At 34.8% G+C, this 13,772-nt stretch overlaps 1 protein-coding gene across 2 annotated transcripts in view; it reads left to right on the top strand.

Annotated features, from left to right (window-relative positions):
• The window catches only part of LOC136779621 (leucine-rich repeat-containing protein let-4), a 1,178,420-nt gene that overhangs the window by 812,282 nt on the left and 352,366 nt on the right, over positions 1–13,772 (top strand). For both annotated transcript variants that reach the window (XM_066737691.1, XM_066738539.1), the window contains exon 6: positions 12,020–12,200. In XM_066737691.1, coding sequence (XP_066593788.1) covers positions 12,020–12,200 — 181 coding nt within the window. The remainder of the gene's footprint in view (positions 1–12,019; positions 12,201–13,772) is intronic.

Below are 13,772 nucleotides of genomic sequence, written 5' to 3'. Positions count from 1 at the left end.
TTCAATCGTGACCAAATTCTCACTGAATATAGTGCGACTGTGAAAATTAGGCTTAGCAATCATTGCTTCAGCACCATATCTTCCCTCCCACTTACTCACGAGTCTCACATCAACTCTATTTCTAACATTCTCCATAGTCTTACCGAACACCGCATTGTTCATTAATTTGAAAAGATTTTTCTCAAACTCATTTTTAGATGCTGCACGCAAACTAGTGTTCAAATCGATATATTTACGTAACCAGGTGGACTGCTGAAATCCTAAAATGCGATGAATGTGTTTTAAGACAACACCATTTCGCATACATTGCTGTAAAGCACGATAGTGTATAACATAGCGCTTCTTATTTTCTAAAGTTGCAAGTAGCTTCTTCTGACGTGTACCCGGTGGTGCATCACGTACGGGACAAAATGGAAGGTCGGAATGTTTATCGTGAAGCATGCTTGGATACTCTAAGTCAACCTCTAAAATATAACCCTCGGGTGAATCTATCGGTATATTAGAGATATCCAAATTATTAACATTTTCAATCCAGCGAAATCCGTGAGTAGGTAGCGGTTGAGACATTGCCCACCCATACAAATTATTTACATCGTAGTACATTAAATACTTAGAAGGTTCCTCGGGATTGTAGTTTTGCATGTACCGATTGTTAGCCTTTTCATAGCGGTGCGAGCATTGGCTTAAACCACCACGTATGCCTCGTTCTACGAAAAGCAGCATTTCTACGTCAGTAAAAAGTTCTAATCTTATTTCTGTATGTTTGAGCATTGCATCCCAAGTGAAGCCTGGGAGTGTATAATAATGAGCAGGATCCAAATTATAAGTTTGCATGCAGCTATCACGAAAATTTTCGAAAACGTCAGCCAACAATAGTACATCAGTTTTCAAATAGAGATCGCTATACTCCCCAAGTGTTCGTATTTGAAATTTGGTCCATACCTCCTTAGCATGATTATACGCACCCTCACTAATATCACTATCGGATAATCTATTATAGAATATCTCGCGTGGAGGTAAAGCAGTTTCTTCCAGACGGTTCAGACTATCTATGTAATCGTAAGGAAAAATACCTTTCCTTGTCAGAAGGTTAAATTGTTCTATGTTTAAATATGAGAATTCTGACTCTAAATTTTTTAACTGTGATCTCGTTAAATATGAACTCAATTTGTCTAAACTTGATGCCATAAATTTGAAAGAATCGATAAACCTTAGTTGTATATTATATTTACGGATGAATTTAGTGAATGAAATATACTTCTCCTTATGTACAGGTAACAAGTGTACTGAACCTTCATACAAGTTAGCGATTGTACCGAAAATAAAATGTGCGTCATAACCTGATAAATTATGAAAAATTACAGGTATTACATGCGAATCGTTAAAGTTTAAATTACAATTATTATGAGCAGGTCCCCTATATTTACCAGTTAAATGATCATGATCGCGAACACGTATTTGATCTGGAAGAAACGGCTTTTTACATATATGACAGTTGGGCTCAGTATAATGCCTTGAATTTTCACTAATACTTAGCGTTCTCATAGGCACTACAGTCTTTAGTTTTTCGCTCGCTATGCTAGCAATTTTATCGAGTTCTCGCACAAACCATTCTATACACTCGAGTCCACGATATGATTTGTAAGTTGAGAGCGATGAATCACGAACGCTTTTAAAATAATAACCTATACTAAAAGGTATGTGTTTTTGATAAATACCAATTTCGTCATCCGTTTGCTCAACTTTTTCAAGCAAGCATTCAATGTCAGCGTATATGACAAATGGCACCCTCTCACTGTTCTTCATGTTATTGAAGGAAACCCAACGGTCCTTGTCAGGTAGCACAATTCTGATGTTTTTATTGAGTTGCGCATAATCACGTTCATGCGATTTTAGTTTCTCATCATTGTGGAAATAGTGTAAGCAACTATAGGAGGGAAAAAGTAATATTAGAATATAGAAGCAGTAATTATATATATATATATATATATATAGTAAAACATACCGATCACAAATAAGATGAGAGCGTTTTCCTCTAGTAAGCTGTCCATTTAGCAGTCTGGAAAGGTTCCTGATGCATATAAAATGTGCTGCTCCTTGATGCTCGAGAAGAAGAAGATTAGCGTGTCTGGTCCTCTTGCATTTTGTTAATTGTAGAGGTGCTATGATTGTATTCTCATTCGTCTCAGTCTCTTCCACCATAGTAAAAATATTAATAGAGACATCATTATCTTCCTCAAATTTCGGAATCTGTTTTAATGTAGTCGGAAACGTTATACTTCTAACATCGAAAACATTTGTAAAATGAGGATATGAAGATTTTCGTTGTGGATGAGTATTCGGTTTTGCTGGATAGAGTGCAGCTGTTACAGCCCATGCAAAACATGTATTATCATCACTGTGTATGTTTATCACAGCCTGTTTATTCTTAATAGATTCTGGAAGCTCGATGGCACAACCTATATGCAGCGGGTTATAATAATTTATATTTATAATTAAATTCAGAATTTTTTCCAACGCCCATCCGCTATCACGCTCTTGAAACTCACTCAATTCTTTTAGAATTTTCTCTATTATATTTGTATTGTACCATTCACTAAAACTATCAGTTTTGTATAAAACTGCATTGCGGGTTGAGATATGTTTAATATCACTTATCTCTTTACAAATAAATTGTCCGTTAAAGATGCAATTTATCTTAACTGCGTTCACGTTATTAAACACTTTTTCTGTGTAGGTCTGTACTAAGTCTTTTGCACCTGTTAGAAAATCACGTGGTTCTATATAATTATAATTTACAACCATTCCGCTACATATTCGAGATTTAAATGAAGACTCGAGATCTTTCCAAATAAGCTTTCTCACTCCAATTGATTTCTTATTTTTTGCCGCATGCAGAAGTAGACGCTGGATAGTTGTTATTTCAGTCAAATTTTTGTGTACTGTATCGGGAGCTGCAGATCTATTAGCATCTCTTAAACTTCGAATATAATCACGACACTTGCGTACCCACTCATGATAATTATGCTGATTTCCTAAATCAGGATTCTTGAGAGCATGATTCAAACAATAACTCTTATCCTTAGCTGCTCTAAGTAGAAGACACTGTATTTGTGCAATTTCTGCAAAATTTTTCTGCAGCGTGCCTATAGGTGCGTTGCGATTAGAGATTCTGAGTTTATGAATATATTCACGACACTCGCGTACCCACTCGCGATATTCTTCTTGCGTTTTCAAAACTCTATTTCGTAGAGACATCTTTTGTTCTTTTCTTCGAGAGGACTAATCAGGAACTGAGGAAAAGTGGGTGGGAAACTGAGCTCTCTTTAGATAAAGGATCTCTGAAACACTTCAGGGGGTAAGAGAACATTGAGGACAGGTAACGACATGTTAGAAAATAGATTCAAGCGTTTTTCAGTTATACATATATTCCAGATTTTTGCTCATACATATATTTCATATAATAGACATTTTTTAAGGCACATACACCTTCATGATTCAAACATGCTGGAAGATGTGAATTATGCAAGCTATCTTCTAAATCAAAATCCCCCCACATAAAATTATCTACATTAGTTATTTCTAAATTACAAATATCTCTTAACCAATTTGTATTTTCAATTCCTTTCACAAAAATCTCATCCTCATCATCATAAATATACTTCCTTATAATATCTTTATATTTATAGTAGGGTGAGTAGCCATCCGCCCAATTTAAACCGTGATAATTTAGAAAGAACCAGCTAAAAAGAAACATTATATTAAACAAAAATAATATATATTTTTTCTTTTTCATATACTTACTCTGTCCGCTTTCGCTCCTCTTCACTTAGCCACGAATATGAATAGGGCGGTGAAAATAAAATATGGAACACTTTTTGTTCTTGTATAACAGCAAATTCTTTGATTATAAATGACTTATCCGTCAAACGGAATCCTTGAAAATCAACGAACGATGGTGCCATTATGCCTACGTTTTTTATACTAAAATAATTCTATTTAAATATGAATGTTTCATAAAAATTTCTCCCTCTCTTCAAGCTAATTGTTCTTCATCCCTCCTACTATCCTCACCATAGGTCAAAACTATCTCCCACTATACGTAGCATAGGTCATAAATATTTTCTTGAGGACCAATGACGTTTCCGTTCTTCCAAGAGTGGCAGGTCAGTCATTTCCCCACCGTAGGACAAAAGTTTTGTCATCCCTTAAAGCATCTTAGAATTACCGCCCACTACATGTAGCATAGGGCAGAAAATATTCTCTCTTAGAGCCAATGACGTTTCCGTTTTTCTAAGAGTAATATAGGCATCTTCCTACCGTAGATTAAAAAAATTGTTGACACCTCCCTAACAGTGCTTAAAAGCTCGAAGAAATCGTAGGACAGGCATCAGTATTGCTTGAACGTTTGATTCGTACGACAAATAACATTCCATTTTAAAAATGTCTTCACTGTTTCATATTACACATATAATCGATTTTGACGGGTTTATGATAAACAGAAAGTTTGTGCATAAAGAAGTGGCAATCAAAAACTTAACTACGGGAAATACGAATTACGGTGCATTTCGTGTTCATGAGCCGTATAAAAGTTTATCGACTAAGGACCAAAAGAGCGTAAATTTCGTCTTCAAAAATATTCACGGGATAAAATATTGCAACACAGGATATGAACATTATAATCAAGAAGATATTTACAAATTTGTGAATAGCATAAAATTGGATTGTGAATACCCCCTAGTAGCTTATAAAGGGGGACATGTAGAACGGGATGTTCTGAATTACTTGGATATCCCAAATACAAATTTGGAAAGGTTTGGTTGTCCTAAATTTGATAATTTGATAGCCACTATAAAACCTTGCAACACCCCGTGTAAACTACACGTAAAAATGTTCACCAATCAAACGAGAAAGCCTATACATTGTGTATATCAAGAGGTAAACGTTTTCGCACGATGGGTACATCAACAAATAGATGTGAGTATCAAATGTTAAACTTACAATTTGTAAAATATTAACTGGATTTCTCTGTTTCAGATGATTGAATAAAATATATATATATATATATATATATATATTGATATAAGTTTAATTATTAGTTTAATTGTAAAACATTTAATTTTATATATTTGTATAAATTGATGTATATTTCCTTCATTTTTTATATATTTGTATATCAGATCAATTATAAGTTTTTATCATTTATATAAATTTTATGTATATTTGTTTAATTATAAGTTTAATTGTAAAAACATTTCATTTTATATATATAAATAAATTCCGTCTGTCATGTAACTCTTCTACCAATTCTTTCTTCTCCTCACTCCCATGACTATTCTACTACGTATTATGTTTACACTAGCTCATCAATCACTGGCGGTAATATAAGTTTCTTTAGAGCATAATTCCAATCATTTTCTCTTTTCTTCTCATTGGCAGTCGTGATTTCCTCTTTTTGATGCTCATTAGAGATATAATTTGCAACAATTTTCAATCTACCATACATATCTTTCCGTAATGCCTCAACTTTTCGCTCCAATTTATTTTCAATATAATTGACTTTATCATTCAATTGATTAATTCTTTCACTAATATCATTAATTTTTTCATCAATTTCATCAATTTCATCAGTTTTTTTCAGCAGAGTTGTAACTTTTTCCTCAAGGCGGTTACCTTTTAGGTAATAGTGAGTTAGCTTTTCACTGTATTCAAACAATTCCCTCATTAAGCTATCACGTACAGTCATCGAATTACGTAACAGAGCAGCCATATTCACAGCACTTGTCTCATCAGTAACATCACATTCTAAGTTTGAAATTATTTTCTTCTTGGCATTAAATGCATTCCTTTTTTTATCAAACTTTAACGTATCATTGTCAATTTTGTGTGAATAATTTCTCACTTTACCGGTATTGAAACCAGATCCGAATTTATTTATCGACATAGTGAAGTAGCACGTTGAACTAAGAAAATCTTGAAACTGCAATCTCTTTTATAAGATACATAGGTTTAGTAACAGCTAGGACTTAATAAGTTGCCCTATCAAAATATTAATATTCCTGAAATTGATGTTAAATTGTTATTCTCCCCAATAGGGGAGACTATTAAAACTATACCCTTTCATTTAGAGGATATTTTGTTATTCGCTGCATAGGTTTTTGTTAAAGCCATGCAAAGTTATAATTCCATGCTCGATGGAAAGTTAATTCCTTGCACGATATCAGCAACTTATCACAATAGCTATCTACAATTTAACTAACGAGAAAAGGGGGGATTGCGGTAGCCACCTAGCGGCAATTACTGGTACTATCAATTAAATTGAACTAGTTCACCCGTGTGTGTAATTACGTAATATTAAAATACCATTAGCGCGAAAGAAGATTAAGGAAGGCAGTCACCTAGCGGTGACTACTGGAACTAGCAATTAACTCAACCTAGTTTTTCTGTGTAGCAGAGTCGGAAATAGTTAGGCTACGTAAGGTAACTAACCATCGACTTCGAAGGGTGAAAAAACCTTCCCTCAACTAGGGCCCCGTAGGATAACTTAGGTCCCCGTAGGATAACTAACCAACGGTACCATAGGGTGAAAAATACCACCTCCCTAACCAAACCCGGTCCCACTATAAGACCTTCCAACTGTGACATAGGGTGAAAAATACCCCCTACCTAACCAAACTCGGTCCCACTATAAGACCTTCCAACTGTGACATAGGGTGAAAAATACCCCCACCCTCCCTAACCAAACGCGATCCCACTATAAGACCCTTTCCTTCCTCATCCCCACCACTACCATACTAAGAGAGTCTTATCCCCACCCATCCCCCTTCCACACCACAAAACAGCTTCCCCCACTCCCTGTCATCGGAACCGCATAGCTCCTCTACTAGTGTATTTTTTCAACTTAGCAAAAGTGAAATTTTTGAAAAAAAAAAGGAACAACAAAGTTACTTGCTGGGCCCGTAATGTCCATGCACAGTGAGAAATAGAATCGTCTGTGGTTCGGCTAACTTCACTCTGTATTTTAACATGAAATTTGCTGTACTACGCTATAGCTGAATCTCACACACGATTCAATTTCCCACTGTGCATGGACATTACGCGCCCGGCAAGTGACTTTTTTTTCCTTTTTTTTTTCAAAAATTTTACTTTTGCTAAGGTGAAAAAATACACTTGCCTAATATTTGGATTTCACTACTTTTTTTAATTGGATAATGTAACTATATTATTTATGTTAGATGGTTTATGTACTTGCCGCCTTGTTTTACAGGCGAAGTCTGTTTTTTGTGGGATTTCATAACGTTTTGTAAGAGTATAATATTTAAAAAATTTAATAAATCTTTTAGTTTTTCTACAAAATTTAAAGAGAATTTCCACACTTCTCATTTTTTGAAATAGCAGCGCTTAACTAATAAAATAATATATATTAATATTAAAAAATATCACTGTCAACACATTGAATTTATTGATATTTGTAATGAATTCTGCATAAATGAACTTCATAATTAATGCCCCGGCTACTTGTTTAATGTTTCAGTTTCACTATAATAAAAGTTTGATTAAATTTTTTATAATCAATAAACATACTTTCAACATATCAAAATAATTAAGTAAAATGTATGTTTTAATTAATTTACATTTTCTGCTTATCAACATTTAAATTTTTACCACCATCTGACCTTGCCAGACTTCACTAGTTTCATCAATTGCTTGAGATGATATTGGGTCAAGCCTGGACAAGCAATTCGCAAAGCTTTGAATAAGCTACAATCAAGGATATATTCAAAGCTGACATTGTCGTTTTGCATACCACGTTTTTTTAGCACCAATTACTCTCACATTTTTGCTGCTAATTCTTGACAAAGGTGACATACGAGACACATTGGCGAGTCGTCCTTATAACATTTCCTGTGCAAGAGTCCTCAAATGTGATCGTTTCGCTAATTTCTATACACTGTTGAAACTGGTCGGATTTCTGGTGCTGCAAAATGGAGTGGAAACCGTTAATATTTGGACTGAGTTTCAATTGAGAATAAACGTGCATTTTTTCATTCATACCAAAAACCAGAGTAATGCCTTTGGCCTAGAATACCAGCATAGGTAAAAGAGGAAAACAATCAACAGTTATTAACTCAATTTTACAGAATTTCATCCAATGAGTCTCATCCTTAAATTATGGCTGAGCAATGGGCGACGTTTTTCTGGAAATTGGCTTATTCTTACTTTGCCAATCTTTCAATGCTTTCTTCTTTGCCTGTTTCAAGTACCAGAATGCAGGAGTGAAAAGCCCAATGTTTGATTCAACTCCAATAGTCAGTATGTGAGCGAACCTTCTTCCTTGGTTTTCTAATTCAATTATACCAAATGTATTTAAGTCAAAGCACAAGTATTACTATTTCTTATAATACACTTGCACAGTGACTGTAAAATACTAAATGATAACACTATGAGTAAGCCTGAAATCAAATTCATCATTTAACAATCTTAATCTTCAAAGAAAATAAATATTTGCAGGAACATGAAGCATCTCAGTTACTTACCAGTATTTGATGTTGCCCAATCTCCATTTTCTTTATTGCTTGGTGACCTAACTTCTGTAATATTTGGTTGTCTTCGCATCTTTTGTAAACATCTATTATCGTATAATTAGCTTAAATCCAAACACTAGTCAACTTGTACTTTACGTAGAGGAAGGTTCATCGGAATGCTTTATATTTTCCAAACAAGCATTACTATAATTTAGTATGAAATAATTGTTTGCATAAATGATATAACCTATCGAACAATTAATATCCATATCAGTTTAAAAAGAGACAAAGTTAAACATAAATTTTATTAAAGATTTCCACACCAGGAAGTCGAGCATATGAGTATTAAATACCTTAACAATTTTTTTCAATTAATATCTTCCTGATAATGACCGATGCACATTAATGTTGAAAGTATGGTTCTCATTGGCACAGAGTTGTAAATATTAATCTTATTTAATCCAGTCAGCTCTATCCTCATCAATAAATATGAAAATGTTCTGTCTTAATTTAATCTGAAAAATAAATACCACAAAGTATACTACATCCTGTATTGTAAAATATAATGTTATACTTATCTAATTCGCGAATCCTTCAGTTACTGTTAATTGAATTATTTGTGATTGTAGAAATTAACAGATGCAATATCGCAACACGATGAATACCCTCACTGCATTAAATAAAAATAAACTCACATTACAATTTACACAGTTCAATATAATCACCGAATTGACAGTTCACAACCATATACAGGGTATCCCACTTAAAATGACCCAGAGCGAAATCATATTAAAATCGACTGGGTGAGGAGAACGCCGGTAATTGGCGGAGAGTGGGGATAGCGCTTAGGCTAGCCTAGCCTGTGGTGGACGACCGTCGACTTTCAGACCCCTCCCCCCTTCCGAGGGGGGGTCCATAGTCCAAACACTTGCCTGGGCTTGGAAGTGAAGTGGGAGGGGAGGGGTCTAAAAGTCGACTGCCGTCCACCACAGGCTAGGCTAGCCTAAGCGCTATCCCCACTCTCCGCTAATTACCGGCGTTCTCCCTACCCAGTCGATTTTAATATCATTTCGCGCTGGGTCATTTTAAGTGGGACACCCTGTATAGTTTGGTCGTTCAGTATATTATGTTCGAAGCCTTGTGAAAATGACGTCACTTTTCTTAGCGATCAACTTCAGCCCGAGACATACACTCTGGCTGGAGAAGAGGATTATGAAGGAAAATTTTATTTTCGATATATACAGGGTGTCCCACTTAAAATGACCCAGCGTGAAATCATACTAAAATCGACTGGGTGGGGAGAATGCCGGTAATTAGCGGAGAGTGGGGATAGCGCTTAGGCTAGCCTAGCCTGTGGTGGACGGCAGTCGACTTTTAGACCCCTCCCCTCCCACTTCACTTCCAAGCCCAGGCAAGTGTTTGGACTATGGACCCCCCTCGGAAGGGGGGAGGGGTCTGAAAGTCGACGGTCGTCCACCACAGGCTAGGCTAGCCTAAGCGCTATCCCCACTCTCCGCCAATTACCGGCGTTCTCCTCACCCAGTCGATTTTAGCATGATTTCGCGCTGGGTCATTTTAAGTGGGACACCATGTATATAGCTAACACAGTATGAGATCTCTGGACTGCGTGAACCGATTTTGATGTTCTTAGGCGCAAATGAAAGCTTTTTCAAAACCATTTTAAAAAAAGCTTTACTTAAATAATGGCAATGGATTATTCGCGGAAAAAAATCGGTTTGAAAATTGGGACGCCCGAAACTAGCTGTATAAGGGAGTAGTGCCTCGACGGCGGTATAGGCATGACTTTTTCTACTTTTAGGTACTTGCCGTCAAGAAATTACCGTGTCTCTTGATATCTTATTGAAGTGTCTTGTATAGGATTTTATCACCTATCTAAAGGTCTGGGCCTAGCCACAGTTCGTAGGATATCTAATATATCAGATATGACTAAATATCAGGGTGAGGCACTTAAGACACCCAAGGAAATGGATGAAAAAAACGTGTACCTCTTTAAATATAAAGATACTTAATTTTTACATAAGACATTTTTGGAGCCTCATGCTATTTGCTTTCAGAAAGGTGATATGCGAAAATTGAATATATCTTATTGTTTCGTCGCACTCGGACGAAATATAAGGTTTTCCTTGATGATCATCTTATTTCTTTTTTGGTGAAGTTTAAACGAAATTATACAACTTTTGTGAGCTTATGCTCCAAGAGGAAATGAGGTTTCGCCTAAAAATCCCCTCTAAATGCAGTAAAAACTTTAATAGAAAATAATGGATATATACTGTGTCTTAAAAATCCGTACATACATTCTATGTTACTTCCGTATCTCTACTGACTCCCTCCTTTCACTCCTGTATCTCCCTCTCCCGTTGGTTAGCGTCACGTGACCATTCAGTGGCGACACCACTATTTAACGCGCCATATTCAAATTCCGAAATCAAGCCATTCTACACACATATCAAATACAATTCTCAATCTAATATCCTTCGACCGAACAGTTATACTTAAAGAGATACGCATCTTTTGTCTATACACTAGGGCGGCTTAAGTGCTCCACTCTATATACTATTATCTGTTAATAATTTAGTAAAAGGAAAACTTTGCTACGCTTCGATAATGTTCAACGAGTAATGTAAGACTACAAAGGAAAAACGCTTAAAAATGTGAAAGATTGTCCCGAAAAACTAATAAAGCTCTATGAAGAAAAATATAAAACTGCTTTACCAATGGAGATGTTCAGCAATTAGTTCATGAAAGACAGGCGTATGGCCTCCTTGAATTATCAAAAGTATCTACTACCTTCCCATTCTACCTGCTACAGCTGATTAGCATACAACTATCTTGCTTGTTAACGTCGGCAACTGACTATGCCTACGTACATGCTCTATAAACTATGCATTATATTTTCGATGAAAGAACAGCTTTTTTGAAAGTCACTAGATTCATCATACTTCCTACGAGATTCAAGAAGACCTTTGTATTTTTTTTTTGCAATTTTCTATACAGAAACCAAGATACAATTTTTAAAAAACTTCGTGAATATTTGCATTACACCATATTACTCAGTCGGATTATGCACATGTATGTGCTTGTAGATTTTTTTCAGTAGGAGTCTTAAAGGTTACCCCTGTTCACCTTTACACGACATTTTTGTTCACGATATTTTTGTTTAGCCAAGCCTGAAACTATTAAACGGGAATGTCAATAATATTATTCAAATCCTTGTGCACCTTTTAAAATTATTTAAAACGGGATACTGACGTGTGAGGGGTGAGATGTACAATTATAAAAGTAAGGTACACTGGTATCGTCAGTTAACCTATCCAAGTGGTCACAAAATCCTTATAACTACATAACTTTTATCCACATTAACTTTGTAACAAGCGTTAACAGAGCATTTTAAAACAAACTTTTAAAAGATGATCTATATTTTACAAATGATAAGGTGAACTTTATGCTAGTAATGTTGTTTCCTTTGCTTTCAGAAAACTTGCAATATTTAAAGTTGGGAGATAATAACTTACATACCGTCCCTAGTGACGCTCTACGTCGTTTGCACCGGTTGCGCCATCTTGATTTAAGAGCAAATAATATTACTACACTACCTGAGGATGCATTTACAGGATATGGAGATTCTATTACTTTCTTGTATCTTCAAAAAAATTTGTAAGTGTTTAATTCGTAGTCTATAGATTTTCAACAAAATTATTAAAACGATTCCTTCTAAAATGAAAAGGCAGTATCTCGATGACTAATAATTTTAAGAAAATAACTGAGACTATCTTTTACACAGCAAATTGTTCGTAATGTATCGAATTTGGTTTTTGACAGATATATTTAGAGATAGAATGATTTAAATAAATACACAATGTAACTATTATTGTATCATGATACGATAAGGATTAGAAAGAGACTAGTATCCTTGAAATCGTGTTCCGTAATACTGAAAACTATTATTATCTTTACCTTTTACGATTTTTATCATTTCAAAAAGTTTTTAGAATTCATAGTAGGCCAGGAGGGTTACAGATTGACATGGCTCTAACGTGACGTAACTTAGATAACTACTGGAATCGCTCGGGAATGGTGCACCTATTGAAAATATCGAGGTGCGCCAGCTTTAAAAAGTGTGCTATTTGCATAAACAATGAAAAGGTGAAAAAAAATGCGAAAATTGCGTCTTTTTTCGGAAACAATCGCATATAACTCGGTAAGTGTGCATGTTAGAGAAAAAATGTATACTTATAAATTTGTTTGTTATGAAATTTTTTACGAGATAGAATTGGTCCGATATCCGTAGATTGAAATGTTCGCTGCAAAATGCTAGAAAATGCAAAAAAAATTAGGTAAAAAACAAGGTAATTTTAAATTATTTTTTTAATAATGAAAAATTAACCCAATCACGCCGTAAATTTATAGAAAAGTACTTGGCTGCAATACAAAACGAGAGCCGCAAGGCCGATTAAGATCGGATAGACAGTTTTCGCATATTGTAATTGTTAATTAATCTACCTCAACAAAAAGGCCTATTTTTTAATTTTGTGCTAGGCTCAAAGTTATGAATATTTTTTTGCGATCGCGCTTTTACACCTTCTTGGACTCTTTAACTATCATATACAATTGCTATCTTAACGATTTTTCAATTTTCAAACTTTTTAAAACCACTTAAAAAGTTATTAAAAATTGAAAAATTGTTAAGATAGCAATTGTATATGATAGTTAAAGAGTCCAAGAAGGTGTAAAAGCGCGATCGCAAAAAAATATTCATAACTTTGAGCCTGGCACAAAATTAAAAAATAGGCCTTTTTGTTGAGGTAGATTAATTAACAATTACAATATGCGAAAACTGTCTATCCGATCTTAATCGGCCTTGCGGCTCTCGTTTTGTATTGCAGCCAAGTACTTTTCTATAAATTTACGGCGTGATTGGGTTAATTTTTCATTATTAAAAAAATAATTTAAAATTACCTTGTTTTTTACCTAATTTTTTTTGCATTTTCTAGCATTTTGCAGCGAACATTTCAATCTACGAATATCGGACCAATTCTATCTCGTAAAAAATTTCATAACAAACAAATTTATAAGTATACATTTTTTCTCTAACATGCACACTTACCGAGTTATATGCGATTGTTTCCGAAAAAAGACGCAATTTTCGCATTTTTTTTCACCTTTTCATTGTTTATGCAAATAGCACACTTTTTCAAGCTGGCGCACCTCGATATTTTCAATAGGTGC

The sequence above is a fragment of the Prorops nasuta genome, unplaced genomic scaffold (assembly GCF_024137725.1).
Source record: "Prorops nasuta isolate Cenicafe-Biocafe unplaced genomic scaffold, Cenicafe_Pnas_1.2 PNAS00001, whole genome shotgun sequence".
NCBI classification, from domain to species: Eukaryota; Metazoa; Arthropoda; class Insecta; order Hymenoptera; family Bethylidae; genus Prorops; species Prorops nasuta.
Note: the sequence above shows the minus strand (reverse complement) of the source record. Positions and strands in the feature narration are given on the sequence as shown.